The sequence below is a fragment of the Vicia villosa genome, linkage group LG1, assembly GCF_029867415.1.
Source record: "Vicia villosa cultivar HV-30 ecotype Madison, WI linkage group LG1, Vvil1.0, whole genome shotgun sequence".
Taxonomy (NCBI): domain Eukaryota; kingdom Viridiplantae; phylum Streptophyta; class Magnoliopsida; order Fabales; family Fabaceae; genus Vicia; species Vicia villosa.
This window is the reverse complement of record NC_081180.1, coordinates 111,401,779-111,422,258: the sequence shown is the minus strand read 5'-3', so window position 1 is coordinate 111,422,258 and position 20,480 is coordinate 111,401,779. Positions and strand designations below refer to the sequence as shown.

The 20,480-nt window shown below is 34.1% G+C and overlaps 1 protein-coding gene across 1 annotated transcript; it reads left to right on the top strand.

The window, feature by feature from the left end:
* Positions 1-13,273: 13,273 nt before the first annotated feature.
* On the top strand, positions 13,274-15,784 carry LOC131614442 (large ribosomal subunit protein uL6m-like). The gene is made up of 2 exons (XM_058886027.1): positions 13,274-13,411; positions 14,977-15,784. The coding sequence occupies exon 2, from the start codon at positions 15,000-15,002 to the stop codon at positions 15,306-15,308; it is 309 nt and encodes a 102-aa protein (XP_058742010.1). The 5' UTR covers positions 13,274-13,411; positions 14,977-14,999; the 3' UTR covers positions 15,309-15,784.
* The last annotated feature ends 4,696 nt before the right edge of the window (positions 15,785-20,480 follow it).

The following is a 20,480-nucleotide window of genomic DNA, read 5'->3' as shown; positions in this document are numbered from 1 at the left end:
TATATATATATATATATATATATATATATATATTAAAACAATAACCAGCATGGTCACCTTTTGATCAATCTATGACAACTGTATGTTTTCGGTATTATGGCAATTATTATGTTTGTAGGCACCGACAAGGTGATGATGAGGTTACAATAAGAGATATTTATTGGACTCATCCCGACTCTATTAAATTGTTCAATACGTTTTCCACGTGCTCATAATTGATTCAACGTATAAGACCAATAAGTACAAGTTTCAATTGTTGGAAATTGTTGGTGTTACGTCGACTGAGAAAACGTATTTGGTTGGTTTTGCATTTCTAGAGTGCAAAAAAGAGGACAACTTTGCATGGACTTTGGAGGTTTGTAGGTCAGTGTTGAAGGAACAAGAAGATATGCCGAAAGTCATTGTTACTGACCGAGATACAACATTAATGAATTTGCTTGCAAGTGTATTTCCTACTTCTTACGCCTTACTTTGTAAGTACTATATTACTAAAAATATGAGTAGTCGGGTTAAACCTGCAGTGGGGACAAAACAGATTGCAGGTGAAGATGGAAAACTGGTCAAGGCGGGCGTTATTGTAGAGAAATTTATGGGTGTATGGAATGTGATAGCAAATGCATCTACAAAAGAGCTATACACTGATGCTGTTTTACAATTCAAGAATGTTTGTGTGAAATATCCCGATCTAGTGAAATATGTCAAAAACACAATACTTGATCAGGTAAATGAGAAGTTTGTTTGTGCTTGGACCGATGAGGTTATGCATCTCGGAAACACAACAACAAACCGAGTTGAGTCTGCTCATGCTTGCCTGAAGAATTGGTTGGGAAATAGCAGGGGTGATTTGATTACGGGTTGGGATAACGTGAACCAGATGATACTAAACCAGCATATCGAGATACAAACATCATTTGGTCGTAGTATCCCGGTGTTGGAACACATGTTCAAAGACACCACCTTATATTCTCAGTTGGTCGGTTGTCTCGGACAGCTCTGAATTATATTTTCCACGAAGCCAAACGTGCTTCTAATGTCGGTTTCGACAACTCAAAGTTTGGTTGTACAATTGTGAAAACATATGGTCTCCCTTGTGTTTGTGTCATATTTGAGAAAATGAAAGTTGATTGCCCGATACGTATGGACGAGGTCTCTAGTTATTGGAAGAGACTCCGTTTTGAAGATGACGGTAAAACGAAACACGAAAGATCAAGTATTTCCATCTTGACTGAATGGGAAGCGATACAAAAAAGATTTTTGAAAGTCAATGACGCCACAAAACTACACATCAAAGAGAAATTGAGGAAGATTGCATTCCTGGAGACCACAGACTTGAAACCACCATCTCAACCGGTAAAAACGAAAGGGGCTCCTAAGAAGGTGAAACCGACACCGGGCAACAATTCAACTACGAGAAGTCCATCATATTTTGAATATGTTGAGAAATTTTTTCCCGGTTCACCTACTCCGAAATCTCAGAAAAGTGCTTTCAAAGGCCTTATATTAGCAAACCACCTAGAACACCGACTCCACCAAAAATACCATTCATCGATCACATGCCGGTTTTTATGCACAAGTACATTGAGCGGATTGTAAATGTGGGGGTGATGGTAACTGTGGTTTTCTAGCTATTTCCGCTTTGCTCGGGAAAGGGGAAGAGGATTACATTATTGTCCTACATACCCTAATCAAAGAGTTGATGGGAAATAGATATTTATACACACGTGTGTTCGGGAGTAAAGAGAAAGTTGAAGAAATATATAACGCTCTTATACCAAGCGTGAGTGGATTCGCACCGGAGGATAAGTGGATGCGTTTCCTGGATATGAGTCATCTAATAGCAAGTGCGTATGAGAGGGTGTGTATTAATCTTACGAGATATGGTTTCTCAGAGACTTTTTTCCCTCTACGCACTGCTCCAACACCAAACCCCAATGATCGTATCATATTTGTTGGGAGGGTTTCAAATCCGTGACATTTTGTTCAAGTGTATTTTGTAACGCCCCAAATTTAATTAATTATTTAATTAAATTAATCAAGGATCTATTCGTTGGAATTAGTCGAAGTCGGGATTTATCGATATTATTCTAAAGGCGTAATTGGATTAATATGTTGATTTGAGCAGTTACGTTTATGGTCGGATTTATTAGTCGGAGAAATACAAATCGCGAGTTGGTATTATTTAAGTTATGGATCGATTGTAGCTGTGGAATATTATCGGGAATAATATTCGTTTATGTTATGTGACTATTTAATTATGTGTGTGTTTGTGTTATTTGTCTTAATTGAGTTATTAGAGAGATTTAATGAATTGGGCCTATATAGAATATGAGATTGGATTGTGGGTTAAGCCCAATTAAGAAAAGAAAGATAGTAAGAGAGTTAGGGTTTTAGAGACATAGCTTTCATTTGGGAAAAGAGGAGAAAAAAAAGAGAGGAATAGAAGGAAAAAGAGAAATAAGAGAAAGAGAAGAGGGAAGTAGATTCTTGAAGAAGGTGGACTAGTGATTCAAGGTAAGGGTTAGAATCCGAATTATTATAGGTTTATATAATTGGGTAATGTTGTGTATATCCTTTGTGTATGATCTCTTAATTTCTCAAGTTCATAGTTTTGGAAAATGTTAGGGTTTATGATAACACAATGAGATTTTGTGATTTGTTCATGTTCAATGTGTTGTATGGATAACCCATGGTTAGAAACATGTTTAGGAACCTTATATGTATGCTAAATTGATGTCAATTGATGTATAAATTGTATGAGGGTTAGTGGTTGTTGTATGAGGTGAATAGGGAAGAAAAATGGTAATTTTTGTGTTTTTACGCAGCATGAGTCGACCTATAGAATAGACAGGGTCGACCTGAGCAAACCCGAACAGGCCAAAACCTGGTTTTCTTCAGCATGCATCGACTTGAAGACCAACATGAGTCATCTCATGGGTTGACCTGAGAAAAACCGAAGGGGATAAACTCATCTATGCGTCAACCTGAGAAATATTTGCATCGACCTGAGCAGCTTCCAATTTTTGACAGATTTTTGTAAAGGCCATAACTTGAGTTTCCAAACTCCGATTGATGCGCCGTTCGAAGCGTTGGAAAGCTAACGCAATGAACTATAACATGGTGCAATAAAATGATCCATAGGATATAGTCTCTTATTATGTTTATTAGGATTAAGTGATGAACTATGTTGTGTTAACATATGAAGTATGCTCTTTGCGATGAATTGACGTAACCATGTTGTGGTATAACTTCATGTATGTTTTTCTTATAACGATACAATGCTATTGAGATGATGATCTGTACTTTCCTTATGATGAGAAAATGATGTATTGTGATGAAATAATAAATAAATATGCTTTAATTAAGAAGTAGAACTAATCATGTTATGTCGTTACTTGAATTGTGTTAATATGATGAATTTGTTGTTGTTGTTGTTAATATGATGAATTTGTTGATGTTTGTTGTTAATATGATGAATTTTTTGTTTGTTGCCGTAGACCCTATGGTCAATATTGATAAGTTGTATTGTGTTGATAAGTACGAAGTTGAATATTTGTGTATAGTTGTGTATCATATAGACGTGATTGAGATGTGATAAGTTACTATCATAGTAATGATATGGTTATTGCCATAGAACCTTGGCATTGAGTTTATGTTTTTTAGACGATGTTGTGACATGTTGTTTATGTTGTATTTGTGGATGTGCATCATTTGAGTCACGTCCATTGCATTGTTTGAGACGGCCTTAATGACTAATGTTTGAGACTGCCCAAGTGGAAAATGTTTGAGACGGCCCAAGTGGAAAATGTTTGAGACGGGAGTTTTACTCCAAATGGTACCACATGCATATGCATAGTATTAAGTCGCATGATGAATACATGTGGTAAGAGATGTGATTACTTGTATACTTGAAATATGATTACACTTATATACAATTGTTACTTTGTGAATGTGTTAGAAGGATTATGTACTTAGAATCTATATGTTGGTGAAATATGATAATGTACATTGTTTGGAATTATGTTTGATTACTTGGAATTGTGGAGCTTTGTCGGAAGAGTTGAACATGTGAATCTTGATATGTTGTATATGATGTATGTTTATGTGAAGGATGATGAATTCTTGGAATGTATTGTTGTTGTGTATTACATTTCCTATATTATGTTTACTTATTATGATTTGAATTCTCACCCTTCTGCTGATATTTCCCCTACCATGGGAAATGGGCAGGTATTTAGGTATAGTTGTGGAAGTTTGAAGTTAATTTATGAAGTATTCCTGTTGCGCTATAATAAGTCAAGAGGGTCTTGCTCTGATACGTAACACTCGGGGGATGGACGCTAGTTGTTTTGTCATTTAGTTCTATTGTTGAATAACTATGTTGATACATGAAGAGTAATTGTTGATGTTATTATGGTTTGAGTTGAAAAGATGTTATATCGTCAAAGTGATTAATGTAGCTCCGCTGCTTAATGTTAATAAGGTGAATTCATGTGGTTTTAGTTCATCAGAGTATTTGTGTTATGTATCTATGATAACATGATATTGTTGTTAAGTCGTATCGTAATACTCCAATTGTTTGTCGAAAAATAACTATAATTATGATTTTATTAATAATTACGGGGGTAGAATTGGGGTGTTACATATTTGAAATCAAGATGCCCTATACCACCTACATCACCATAGTGGGGGATTCATTTTACAATCCCGTTCGAGACCTGGCCAGACCAATTCATTAAAAGTAAGGAAGACCACAACAAGTTGAACAAAATTGAAATAGAAAATAGAGAAAAGTCAAAAGGGGTGCCTCCGGTGGATTTGGGCGACGATAATTTTTTCGGCTCATTTACGTAGTTAGGTCTCATTTTATTGTATATGTCATCTTGTTCATGTATTATGTTGTGGAAATATAGCCATTTTTGTAGTTTGGCCAAAATACAATATTTCACTACATGAATTTAATTTCCTTAATGTTGTTGTTTCAGTTATGTTTCTATTTTATCAACTTCAGGGAACTAACCGGTCATACATTTCAGATTTAAAACTGTAGTTGCACTTCCGGTTTTCCTTCTAACAAAAGGATAGGATTTGTTTGGTTCATATTTTCATTCACCTACTATAAATAACCTCACTTGTCATATTTTTTCTTAACACAACACCAAAAAGAAGAAATGAGCATGAAAATGAACATCGAATGACATGTTGGAGTTGTCCACATTACCGACGCCACACCATCAGGGGAATTTAAGATCACCATGTACACCCCAATTGAAGAAGTGCATCTAACATTACAGGAACTTGCACCTTATGGAGACAATCGCAAAGTTGGAAAGATCGAGTTTGGAAAGATCGAGTACCGCTCCCCATCTGTTGACACAGAGTGGAAGCTTGTGTTCATCAACCGTGAGCTAAATAACAACGCTGATATGCGGGCTATGTGGAATACTTATATGAGTTTTCAGGAGAAAGTTCTGATCGAGCTAGATGAGACTATTTCAAGATCGGTTGATGATATTATCATGATGTTGCAACATCCATTAATGCAAGGAACAAGAGAGTGATAAATTTTTTCAAAATTTTCTTTATTCCCGTATAGCTGTGTGTATGATTCTTTATTGCCTCTCAACTCTTGGATAATAGTATGAAGGACAAGTGTGTGATCCTCTTCTTCTTTACCGAACAAAGCAGAAATAACTCGAAAACCACAATTACCCTCACCATTGACATTGACGATTCATTCAATGTATTTGTGCATAAAAATCGACATCTCCTCAATGAATGAGATTTTTGGTGGATGCGGTGAAGGAGGTGGTTTGATAATGCGAGCTCCTTTGAAAACACTTTTATGATATTTCAGAGTTGGTGAATCGGGAAATTTTTTGCCAACATGTTCAAAATATGAAGGAGACCACATTGTTGAATTGTCATTCAGTGTAGGTTTGACCTTCTTTGTTTCTCCTTTTGTTTTTACCCATTAAGAGGGTGGTTTCAAGTTTGTGGTCTCCGGATATGCAATCTTCCTCAATTGCTCTTTGACGTGGAGTTTTATATTGTCATCGGCTTTCAAAAATCTATCTTTTATCACTTCCAGTTCGGTAAAGATAGAGATAATCAATTTATTGTCTTTCATGACACCGTCATCATAAAACTGAGCCTTTTCCAATAAGTGCAAACTTCATCCATTCGTATCGGGCTATAAAGTTTCACCTTCTTAGATATAAATATAAGCACATGGGAGACCATAGGTTTTCACAAGTGTGCTACCACACTTTGAGCTATCAGAACCTACATTTTCAGCTCTTTTGTCTTTGTGAAAAATATAATTCAGAGATGCCCGAGATATGTTGCTGACCAACTGATAATACCGAGTGTTGTCTTTGAACCTATGTTCCAACACTGTGATGCTATGGCCAAATGATGTTTGCATCTCACTATGCTGGTTTTAGATCATTTGGTTCACAAAATCCCAAAGTGTACACAAATCACTCTTACTATTTCTCAACCAATTCTTCAAAGTAGCATGGGCAGACTTAACTCGATTTATTATTGTATTTCCATGGTGTCTAACCTGATCGGTCCAAGCACATACAATCTTATCCTTAACCTGGTCCAAAATTGTACTTTCAACATATTTCAATAAATCGGGATATTTCTGACACACCTTTTTGAATTGTATAACAACATCACCATATAACTCTTTTGTAGAAGAATTTATTATAATATTCCATGCATCCATTATTTTTTCCTCTATGACGCCCACCTTAACCATTTTTCCATCTTCGCCCTTTATTTGTTTTTTCCCTACTGCGGATTTAACCTAACTTCTTACATTTTTTGTTATGTGATACCTACAAAATAATGCATAAGAAGTAGGAAATATCTTTGCAACCAAATTCATCAAAGCGGTATTACGGTTGGTAACAATTACTTTCAACATGTCTTCTTGGTCCTTCAGCATTGTCCGACATACCTCTAAATCCCAAGTAAAACTATCCTTTTTTTTGCTCTCTACAAATGCAAACCTGGCATACTAAGTCTTCTCAATATAAGTAACACCAACAATTTCCAATAATGGAAGCTTGTACTTGTTGGTCTTATATGTTGAATCAATTATGAGCATAATGGGAAACATGTTGAACAATTTTATGGAATCATGATGAGTCCAAAATATATCTCTAACACTTACTCCATTCTCGCACGTTTGATATCTAGATACGTAATTGTTATCATCTAGAAGTTTCCAAAGGTGTTGTATTTCAATTATATTCCCCCTCAACCCTAATTTAGTTTGATAGCACCTATTGTACACTTGCCCGATATTTGCAATATTCCCAGGTCTTTTACGCTTCAAGGTTGCAAGTTTGTTTTTCGATTGCAAATTGGATAGCAGGAGGCGACATGCAATTGGATGACCTGCTAACTTTTCATACTAATCATGGTTATGTAAACCCCTTATCACATTAAATCTCCATTTATCATTTGCCACCCGATAACCACATAACTTAAAGGGACACTCACATTTTCTTGAACTGGTTTCTTCTAGTTTGTAGTTCCGGAGAAGATGTCTATATTTCCCACATCTTTCGCACGTCAAAGTCACAAATGCACCTCTTCTATCTGAACCATTATAAGACCTTCCAAATACAACACCAAACCCTAGTTTGGATGCCTCTATACGAATCCATTAGAGCATGTGATCATGAAATTCAAACTCTTGTTCATTTCTAAAATGGTTGCCAACATCTACCTCCTTCACAACTACAAGTGAAGCATCCAAAGACACAATAGGTTTGGGAAAGACATTGGGATGCCCCATATCTAATGAAAACAAAAACGTAAAATACTAAGAAACATATAAAAGAGAAAACAAATTGCTAAAAAAATCAGAACAGACAGTTTTTGGAAATGCATTTCTGGATGAGTTCCTAGAGAATTCGGAGATACACTTCCAAAGACATCGTAACTTTTTTCAGCATCAAAACATGATTAATGTAAGCAATGGGGGATGAAATAAATGAACTTTACCTTAAATTCCAACTTCATTTGCTTCTTTTGATTGGATAAAACACAAGAATGGAGTTTTGGAGTGAAAATCTTGATTAAGAATGGAAGGATTTTTGGAGACGGTTTATGGAAAAAATGGAAACGAGGTATGATCTTGTAGGTGGGTGTTTTTAGCAATAACACCTTTGATTTTTCTGGAGATGCATCCCCGGAATAATCTGACATGCAAAGGTGACAGATTTCTAAAATTCCCGCTTTAAATGATCGGATATACATCTCTGTTTAATTTCCTGGAATGAGTAATAGATAATTTATTCGATACTATTTTATGGAGATGTATCTCCGAAATAACATTAAGTTTGTGCTTGCGATTTTTAAAAACTCCAGTGACTGTAGGTGCGTTCGAAAATGTATTTCTAAAACCTTAGGGACATTTTCGATTTTGCATAAGATTCTTTTCCACCTCATAGGATGGATTAAGAAATTCCCATGAAAAAGAGTCTTGTTTGATAATTGATTTAACACGAGCTTGTAGTTTTTCTTATTAGTTTATAATTTTTTTTCAAAAGGTTTTTAAAGTAATTTTTAGGTTTATAATTTTTAATGTCATTTTTTTAAATTTTGTATTCTTATTATTTTAACTAAAACTCAATTTTATCCTTTATAATTTTTATAATTTAAAATAAAATAAATATGTTTTAAATGTATGAATAGAAAATATCAGGTTTTGTATCTAAAAAAAATTAAGAATCTTTTAGTGCAACTTTTCTCTATTATTTTTCTCTTTCGTATTCACCCCACTTTCTTTCACTCTCTTTTCCCGTGGTCAAAATATTTTAATATTGTATTTAATTTTACACATTTATTTAAAATAATTTATATGTGTTTATTGTTATGGTTAATTTTATTCAATAACAATTAGTTAATTATAATAATATATAAAAGATAACATGATCGGTAAGTTATTAATTATAAAATGACATTTTATATCATTTTACATTTATCAACTATTGAAATCATTAATTTATCAAATACTTCAACTAACTTATCAGCTAACACTAGCAATCATCAATTATAAGAAGGGGTTGGAATATGTTGACTTGTAGTCTCTCAAAGACTTATTTTTAGGCCAAAGTCTGATACTTTCGAAGATCTAGTTGACCTATTAACGTACTTAAAAGTTTATTTCACTTGAACATATGTAAATAAACAAACAATTTAACTAATATTTAAATAAACTAACAAATTGAAAGAACAATGAGATTAAATGTTTTTTTTGTATTGATATATCTGACTTATCTGAACTTATCTAGTAGCATAAATTTTGTGAGACTATTTTTGTTTTTGAATACTTATGAAAATAACTCATGTCATTTTTCATAAGGCTTTTTCTACTTATCTTCATAAGTTATTCAAAATAATTAAACTATTTTTATATTTTAATTTAAAGTACAGAATTTAATATAAATAAATTCATTTATATTTATTTAAATATTTTTTTGGTTTAATTTGAGTTGAGTATGTGCAAGCTAGATCATAAGCCTCCATAAATTGATCTTTGTATGCATCTCTGTAAGTTCTCCTTAACTCCTAATGAAAAGTAAAAAATGTTAGAGCAAGATTTGTTCTGATCAATATTCTTAGTTTTGATAATAACAATGTATATGAATTTTGCTTGAGATAATGTGGTACTCTAATCCTATGCAATTTCCATTTCAGGAAATATATAAAGAGTATGCACAAAATCAGCGCAAGAAGCACTGACTCAGAAGGTTCAAGTATGCAACATCAGAACATGCTCTCGCAAGACATTAAAAGATGGTCAAGCAGAATCAGAACATGGTCTATTGAAGCATCAGAAGAACGTGAGATCAGAAGCAGAAGCACTGAAGTTCTCATGGTATCACGCTAGAAGCACTTCAAGGTCAGAAGACAAGAAGATGCTCTGCACCAAGCTGTTTGACTCTGATGATATTCAAACGTTGTTTATACAAACATCAGATCAGAAGCAAGTACAAGATGTCAGGCTACGCTGACTGACAAAAGGAACGTTAGAAGCTATTAAAGGCAACGTCGGTTAAAGCAGGAAAAGCAAGGCTCGAGGTAGTTGACAAAAGAGTGAAATATTAAATGCAATGCTGTACGGATTACGCAACGCATTAAATGCTCCCAACGACCATCTTCTCAAACGCCTATAAATAGAAGTTCTGATGAGAAGCTGAATACAACACTTTGCGCAAACATACAGAAACGCTGTCAAATTCTAAAAGCTCTTCAACCTCACTTCATTACTGTTGTAATATCTTAGTGAGATTAAGCTTAAACTTTAAGAGAAATATCACAGTTGTGATTATAGCTTTTAAGAAGCATTATAATACTCTTGTAAGAATTTGTTTACATTCATTTATAAGAACTATAGGAGATCAAGTTGTGATCGGATTCTCTAGAAAGTCTTAGAGGGTATCTAAGCATTGTGTTCCTAAAGTGATCAGGTTGTGATCAGAATACTCTAGAAGACTTAGAGGTTATCTAAGTGGAAAACCATTGTAATCTTGTGCGATTAGTGGATTAAATCCTCAGGTGAGGTAAATCACTCCAAGGGGGTGGATTGGAGTAGTTTAGTTAACAACGAACCAGGATAAAAATCATTGTGAAAATTGTTTTTATCTTAAGAGTTTTAAAACTACACTTATTCAAACCCCCCCTTTCTAAGTGTTTTTCTATCCTTCAAAAAATGTGTTCAGTTTTCGGAGATGCATCTCTGGATGCACTGTTTTTCCACAAAAAGCGCAATTGGGTGAGCGTCTCTCATTTTTCCAAAATTTAATTCGGAGATGCATCTCCGTATATGTTTTAGGGAGTGTCTGCAGATGCATCTTTGGATTAAATCCTTATTTTCAAAATCAGGTTTTTTTATGGAGATGCATCTCCAAACGCGTTTAATTTATATATACACGCGCGAGCATAACCTATTCTCCTTCTTGATTTTGTGAAACTTTTACAAACCTTTATTGGAGCTCATGAGCAACTTTCTTCCAGTCCTTTTTTCAAGGAACAACACTACTTCTACTTTAAGCTTTCCAATTCCAACTCACTCCACTAACTACATTCAAGATTTTTCATCCACAACATTTTTGAGTAAGTTTTTTATTTTATTTTTTTAGTTTTGATTAATGTAATAGGTAAAATAAGGTGTTTTAAATGCATTAGGTATTAGTCACATTCAAAATAGGTAGCTGTTAGATATAAGCATTCTCATTTGGTTGCATTTTGGTAGGTTAGGACAAGACTGGTCTGCGTTTATGCCATTGTTAGACACACGAGCTTATTTAGATATGCATTTCAGAATTGTGTCCTAACTGGTTTCTAGAGATGCATGTGCGGAAATGTTCTGATTTTCTCCTAGATGCAGACTGATGTCATTTTCTTCAAGAAAAATGGCTGCAAACAACACTTACAGATTGAGACTCAACCGTGAAATCCATCATGCGTCAGTTTGACGTGAGAGGGCTAGAGTGCCCCGGGTACAAGATCGTTGGCCATGGTATGTAACGGGCTTTTGTTGAGAGATGACATAATGAAACGTCATCTTTCCACTCCCTCATTGGCAAGATGACGATTACACTAGATGACGTCGCTTGCCTTTTACACCTTCCCATCCGGAGGAAGTTACTTTATCATTCCAGGATCATGCGTGATGAAGCCCAGGAGATGATGGTTATTTATTTTGGATCTACCCAAATATCGGCCGTTCACGAGGCAAATGATAATTTAATGCACCATGCTGACGATAATTTCCTCAGCTACTAATAATTTTAAAAGCACTTTTCTTTACACTTGTTACTAATATTTTTTCTTATTCATTTACAGAGATGTATCATATCCCACTTTCACCGCATACACAAGTTTGATAATGTGGTAAGGTATACTGAGGATTGGCCACGTGCTTGCATGTATTCCCTACGCAGAGAGAATAATGTTGTGGGACCGTCCATCTATATATTTACCAGACTGCACATGATGACATCGACTGACATGTTGCCTTTGACCCCGTTTCATTATACTCCGGATGGTTGGAATGTGGGAGGAATATGATGTGCAAGTATCTGTCAGAGAGATGCATGCGTCCTGATAGTATCGTCTGTAGACATCTTGATGACATACTAACAGATTACAATAGTCATCTGATGCTAGAGGAGTATTGGAGGATGTCAACCACAAGTCAGTGGTCTTATGTGGAAGATTACATGACTTGGTTCTATAGTGTGTCACACTCTGTCATGACACTAGACACTCATAGACGTCCACCTAGGCCAGCTCATGAGAAGATCGTGGAGAATGAGCACGCCCGGGATGGCCATGCCATTGATGTATTGCCGATTTATCAAAATATTATGCAACTTATGTATATGAGAGCATAGAGTTTTGGCGATTTGAGAGAGGTGGCGATGATGCGGTTGCCCTCGCACATGCCATTTTTATCGAGGCATAGAATGCCTTGGTTTACCGACGGTCGAGGATGAGCCAAGGGATTAGGATTCGGCATACACGGTAAGTTATATATATATATATATATATATATATATATATATATATATATATATATATATTGTATTTTGAGATGTTTTATTATTATTTTCCATATTTTGAGAACAATGTTTGTAGTATTATGAGATGTTTTTTTAATTAATGCATTACTTTGTTTTATAATGTGCATGTATATTAATGTTTGAATTAAATTATGACATTGATAGTCCGATTAAAATGACTTTGCCTTAAAAAAAAAATACTCACTTAAGATAGTATTTTTGTCCAAGATGTATGCAAGAAGATTTCAAAGATGCATATATGAAATAATGATGTTTAAATATCTTAAAATGCATTCAATGGTGTTTTCAAAGATACATCACCAAGTACATTCCTATAAAAATTTCGGAGATGCATCTCCAGACTAATTTTTAACAAAAATAAAATGACTGTTGAATTTACAAAAGATAAGATAATTTAAGATATGTTCTGAAATGTATATCCAAAAACACGTGTGACTATTTTGAGTTTTCATAAATTTGAGTAGGATGGAAAAAAATTTCCCATTGGAAAAAAATTTCCCATTATAAACTACTAGTCATCAATTATAATATACTAATAAAATGTATTTGTATGGAAGATAGCCTATAGTTTTTAGACAAAAATTTCAATTTATTCTATTATAATAATAATAATTACTAATTACTAATTTATTTATATTTGAGATAAAAAATAATAGATGACAGGGATCGACAAAACCGAGCAAATTTTTCCAATGAAAACCCTAAAACAACAAAGTTGGAGTCAGCTCAGAACTCAACTGCCCGGAAATTGCAGGCTCAGTTGGTCGTCGTCCGCCCGAAACAGCGATAAACTCTACCAGGTTTTCCTCTTTCATTCTCTCATTTTCCTCCCCCTCTCTTATAGTGCGCAATGATGGGATTTCATCGCGATTTGTATAACATCTATGGATGATTTTCACAAAATTATGGAATTAAGTTCATAGCTTCGATTGATTCTGTGATTTATTAAAACCATTAGACAAATACTATAGTATGCATAAAGCATTGGTTTTTAATTTTTCTTAAGTGTGAATTCAATGGTTGAAAATGGGCATTCTTGTGGAGTAGTACAATGTACTTTACTCTACACACATTCTTGTGTTTCACATTGCAGAAACACACCATTCGATGATTGTACGCACTCTTAGTGATTAAGAGTCCACATAGAACTGGATTATGTTGAAATCGGGTGGAATTGTAGTTGTTAATAGTTGAATTGAATAATCTGTGATCTTTCTGGAGTTTCTGCGATTCTAATTTAGGGTTGGCGGCCACATGATGCGTGCTAGGGTTAGGGAGAGGAACCGGGTTTTTGTGCGTGGGTCAGAAGAAAACCCCCTTATGCACATGTGTTTATGAAAAGAGTTATTTGGTTACAAAAATGTTCCTATTAATTTTTTTAGTTTAATTAAAAACACACTGTGCAACCTTTAATTATTCATTTAAAAACAATGTGCGACCTTCTTGTTCGTTACACGTTAGTTCTCTCCACGACCTTATTTTTTCTCCACAAACAACCTTCTTTATTCTATGCAACCAGTTCTTGTCTTATTTTTGCTCTGTTTTTTGTTGTTAACCAAATGGCTTCAAATTCTCATGCTGCTACTGGTGAGGGGTCTGCTGCTGCTGCTGCCTCCCGCATACTTAGCTGTAGAAACAAGCCTAAGAATGTTCCTTGAAATAGGAGTGATAGTGTAAAACTTACCGAAAAAGGGAAAGTAGTGAAGGGTGTTGTTGACAGCTCCAAAAATATTTTGAAGAAGAGAAGATTTAGCCCACTACCCACTATCAATAACTTGTTTAAGAAGGATATACATTTTGATGACGTCTCATGTGACGATGAGTGGATTCTGGAGGAAAATGATACTCCAATCCCATTGAACATAGGGATGATGGTAGTTGTGATGTGCCGCCTTTAGAAGAGATTAAGGATTAGGTGTTGTCGGTGTTTTTTACTAGCTTAAGTTGTTTTGTAAATTGTATGTGACTTATGAGGTTGTAAGACGTTGTTATTGACTTGCTTATGTTAATGACTTAAAAATTTATATAAGTATCAGAAGCATGATTTAAGGTTTTATTTGTCGTGCTCAGTTACTTGTGCTACTTTATATGCATACGTATGAATATTGAAAATCTTAGGATTTGTGTTACAATTCCATGACTTATAATAATACTTTACCTTTCTGAATTTGCATAAAATCTAAATTTTAACTACTTTGAGTACAGCAGCAACTCAACCTGTGGCTGCAGTTGCTCACACATGATAATAAATGTGTTTTTATGTTATGTTTTGTAATAAGTATGGTATCATCTACTTACATAGTTATTAGACAGGATCTAGATCAATTTGATTCATTTCTAAACTTTGGTTCTGTGGCAATGTTAGGAAACTGATTTGCTTTGGAATTAATGGAGGCCAAATTTTTCCGCTTTCTTAAGATTGTGGGTGTTGGATACAAAGCTAGAGCCGAATCTGCAGGGCGTCTATTGTATCTCAAATTGGGTTACAGTCATGAGGTGGAATTATCAGCGCCTCCTGCTGTCCGTGTTTTCTGCTTCAAAAACAATGTAATTTGTTGTACTGGCATAGACAAGCAAAGGGTGCATCAGTTTGCTGCTACTGTTCGCAACTGTAAGCCACCTGAAGTTTACAAAGGCAAGGGCATAATGTATACTGACGAAGTTATCAAGAAAAAACAAGGAAAGAAGTCTAAATGATCATATAATCTCAGCCGATTTCTTGAAGTCCATGGCTCAGGTGTATATTGGCTAAACTCTGCAGAATTGTTTCATCTAGTCTTTGAACAATTTCACCGTTAGAATTCTGATTGATATGTAACACTAGAATTTATCTTTGTTGAGACATTTTATCTTTCTAATAATACCAAAAAATCATGAATTTGAATATACTTACTTTTAATGAATGCCTATGATATTTTTGTGGTTGTTGAATTTCATATTCTTAGTTCTTGTGTATTTTATATCCAACTCATAAGTCAAACAAAAATTTGCTGTAATGAATTCAAGTGGAAAAGTCTGAGACCAATCCACATTGAAGTTCAATGAATAAGTAATTTATACCCAAGAGGGCATTATTGTGCTATATGTTATCCTTTTTAGTTGAGATAGTTCCTTTTTGAGTGTGTTAGAAGTCACTATAGAATTCTCTAATAGATGACTTCATGAAGTACAAACAGCATAAGAATAATACTGATATAAAGTATTTGTAAGACAGCTACACTAACTGGTGTAGCATACTCTACAATCTTTCTGATGCAAGAGCTTAAAAGTTAGTTTTAAGTTTCCATATTTTCTTTATAATATTTAACATTCATTGTCTCAATAATATCCTGTTTCCTTGGTGAAGATGGAATCTTGAGTAGTGGAGGTACAGAAGATTTTGAAGACATATACTAATTGGGCCTCATTACCTGAGTTATTTCAATGATTAGCTATGAACAAAAATTTAAAATGGAAAAAAACAAACCTTCAATATTGTCAACGTATGCATGTTCTTATGAATGTAATGTAACCAAATGTATAATTATATATGTGCCAAGTTCATTGAAAACACTTTAATCAAAAGTATACAAGAATACAATTTATTTGTTTTAAATAAAAGAAAAAAAGTTTCATCTTGACCAAAGAAATATCCAAGTTGATTGGATATTGAAGTATTCAAGTTGAATAGATATTGAAATTTCCAAGTTAACAAGATAAGTAGTCGTAAGTAGACTTTTAGATCGTGATGCATGACAGAATTTAATGGTCAACTAGTAAACTACATCATCAATTTGAAGAATGATGTGAAGATTGTTATTAAGGATACAATTGATAGAAAATTTATGTTAGAAAATGAACATGAAATAATAAAATATATTTGTCTAATAAAATCATTGATAACTCTAGGACAAAATAATCACTTCAGTGCTAGTAGTAAGGTAAGTATGCTAGATAAACAAGTGGAGAGGGTGGATACTCCTTAATGGAGGGTCCCTCCTTTGATCCCATTCTTTAAGAGATGTCCTATCCATGTTGCTATGTTGGCCTTATATAATACTTGGATTTAATCCCCACAAAAAAAAAATTAAAGATAAAAGTGCTTAGATCCACCAACACACTAGGAGAGCTTTGAGTCTCAAATTTGTGATCCTACACTAAATTTATGTGTAGGTTTTGATCATTAATCATATACAATACAAGAATAATCATATACAATACAAGAATAGGTGCCAGGTTATAGTTTACCAAATTAGATCTACATGTGATTTAAGTGAACTCACATGAGTTCAATGATTGAATACAAGTTTTTGCTTAAAATGTTCCACATGGCCGGAGAGAAAAGAGAGAGAAAGATAGATAATCATTAGTCTTTTGGTATATATATATATAAAGGAACATTAAGCAGATAAAGCAAGTTAAAATTTGAGTAACAATGTTTTTCAAAAGTATTAAAAATACATGATCCTTGTTGAAGTTTACACTCCTCAATCAAATAGAGAAAACATAATCTTAACTAAATAATTTAGGGACTTCTGTTTACTTACTAAAGTACTTGTTAATCAATTAAGAATACTTTTTGTACTAGTTAATCGATTATAAGATTATAGTTAAATGATTAACATATTTGTAGCACCTCCGATCGATTAGAGAAACTTTTAGTCCATTAATGAGGGTGGAATTAAATTTTTTCTTCATATTTAGTTTGTCTAATTGATTTCTATCATATAGAGTTGATCAATTAGAATATTAAAAATTTTCATGAATCATTTCTTTTTTGAACCAAATATTTTTCTATAAAAGAGACTTATCTTCATTTCATTGTACACCAGAATTTGAATTTGAAATCTATCTTTCTCACTTCGTACCCTCTTCTTTTACTTTTTCTATTCTTTTATCAAAGTTGACTTAGTGTTAAGACAGTGAAAAATAATTGTGAAAATTTTGTATTGGTGGCGTGCTAATATTTATTCAAGAGGGTATTTTCTCTCATGTAAATGTTTTGAGAAGTGTTGTTTGGTTCTTGAGACTAGTCTGCAAAAATCTCTGTTTGGTTCTTGAGATTGTCCTATGAAAATCTTTGTTTGATTCTTGAGCTTAACTTGTCAAAAGCTCTGTTTGGTTCTTCATACTAGCTTGTGAAATTTTTTTGTTTGGTTCTTGAATTCAACTTGATAAATTCTCTTGTTTGGTTTGAAGATTAGCCTATGTAATTTTTTTTCCTGTTGTAAGAAGGTTCGTGGACATATCCTGTGAAAAACTCAAAATCATTTTAGTGGAAACTCTCAAGAGGAAACATTTGAGAACAAGAGTATGCGAAGTGGTTAAGCCGAACTTATATAAATTCATGGTGCTTGTTCTCTATCCCTTATCTTTTTTATTTTTCATTTATGTATTTTCTTTACGCTATATTTCCTTCTCTCCATCTCTCTTATACTCTTCGATTTATTTATTTTGCTACTTAGTCTTTGTTTGCTTAATAAAATCAACTTAAATGTTTTTTAAAAATCAATATTTTAATAATTGAACTTTGATTTTTATCAACCACAATTTATCTCCCTCTTGTGTTTGGAGTTGCTTGGCCAACACATACCCCATTCTTATGTTACAACATCATCATAAGACGACTTGCATTAAACATGTTTTCGGACCTCCTTTACACTTTGTACTTGATACTGAAGTATCCATCGGATATTAATGGGGCAAGGATAATGAAGGGGGAAATGTAAGAGATTTCTAGATGATATTACCAAAACATTTTTAAAAATTACAACGGGAAAAAGGAAAGATTATAACCTCACTTAAGGCAAGCTCGCACACCATCAACTACACACATGTCGTGGCCAACTTGGAACCAAGCGAGGATTTCGGTGAAAGAAACCCTAATGAAGATTTAAAGGCAATGAAGACATGAAAGCATACTCATCAAACTACCAAGCTCGGAACATTCTTGAAAGCTGTAGAAGAGGAGTCAATAGTGGATCTACTAAGAGAGAATACAAATATCTTTTCTTGGAATCCTTATGATCTTCAAGGCATTGGGGAAATTATTGTAAACTAAAAGTTTTCGTTGCCCTATTCAATCAAACCCATATTCTAGAAAAATGACACACTAAGAAAGAAAAAATGAAAGCAGTAGCCAAATGTGTTATGAAGACGAAGGACACTAGCTTCACAAAATATAAAACTTATCCCATGTTCTGGCAAACATGATAATAGTGAGGGAATCCATCTATAAATGAAGAATGTGAGTAGATTTCACCGTTATTTAAACAACCTCCTCAAAGGATCCATACCCTTTGCCTAAAATTGATAGTTTGATTGATATAAATTTAGCTACCAAGGTCTTAAGTTTTATTGACGCATACTCATGGTATAGTTAGATCAAGATGAATCCCTTGGATACTCATAAAAAATTCATGACAAACACGTGCAAGTACAACTACAAAGTGATGCCTTTTAGCCTCAAAACCACTAACATGTCCTCTTAATGTTTGATGTATAAATATTTTGAGGAGAAAAATAGTAAAATCCTAGAGATCTATATAGATTAAATGGATTTCAAGACACATCGTGCAAGATTTCACTTCCAGGACTTGAAAGAAATCACAAGTTTGGCCATAAAGTAAAGTATGCGTATGAACCTTTTCAATTGTTCCTTTGAAGTTGAGACGAGTAAAATTTTGGAATTTTTGTTTAATGAAATAAAATCTAGGAAAACTATGATAAGGGTGAAACCATCAATGGTATGATACTTTTTAGGAGCATCAAGTAAGTACAAAACTAAACAGAAGAATAGCCATCTTGTCAAGATTTAGTATTAGAGGTAAAGCACTCCACTTCTTCATAATGCTAAGGAAAAAGGAAAGGTTTAACTGGACCATAGAATGCAAAACATATCTTATGAAAATGAAAAACATTCCTATCCACACCACAAATATTAACTAGTCCGCAACAGGGCACCCCATTGTATATATAGTTTTCTGTGACAAGTAAAACACTAAGTTTTTCTTTAGTTATGGATATAAAGAGGGGGATGGTGATTCTTTTTTTGTAATCAAGGTTTTCAAGGACGATAAGACGAGATACAAAAGTATTGAGCACTAACCTTTAGCCATCTTCACAACCACGAGATAATGGTGAAGACCGAATACCCAATCAAGCACGTGTTAAAGAGTCCTAATCTCACTAGAAGAGTAATTTCATGGTTGGTCTGATCTGTTTGATTATGAGGTGGTGGTTTCTTCGGATACAGGAAAAGATTGTGTCAGTCTGAAACTTGTGAAACAAGCAAACTGAAGATGTATGTTAAACCAAGGTTGCACGACATCTCAGTATTCCATAGAGTCATGAGTGTGTGACATAGTAGTGATTCACTATGAGAATGAGTATTGTTTATCCATGACAAGGGGAGTTAAGTCTCGTATATGGATTATTGTTACAATGAATAGTCCTTTGAATCTCGTGAACTATTCAATCTTTTGAAGATTATGTAACTATGATGAGGTTATGATGTCAGATGAAATGTCGTGACATAAGACAGTTGGATGGAGTTTCTTTGGTCTTAACAGGGACATGTGTAGCAACCTGCCCTAAAAATTAGACTTTTAGAGTCGCCACCTATTCTGAAGGGCGAATAGGAAACCCTACGCAGTTAAGAGATCGGGGTAAGATTATTATAATCAGGTTGAGGGAAGGTGTTAGGCACCCTCAACCCTTTCCTAAGGTTTGTATCTAAAGATAAAGGTTTATGGCTAAAATTAAGGTTTATAACTAAGGAAGTGAATAGGGGAAAAATTGAGATTTTAGGGAAGGGGACTCGCCTTGGTTATCCAAGTGCCTACGTATCTCCTAATGGAGAATCAGAGTCAACGTAGTTCGGGCACAGGG

Bases quoted from the DNA above. Each gene is read 5' to 3' on its own strand.
- LOC131614442 (XM_058886027.1), top strand. From the start codon at position 15,000: ATGGAGGCCAAATTTTTCCGCTTTCTTAAGATTGTGGGTGTTGGATAC.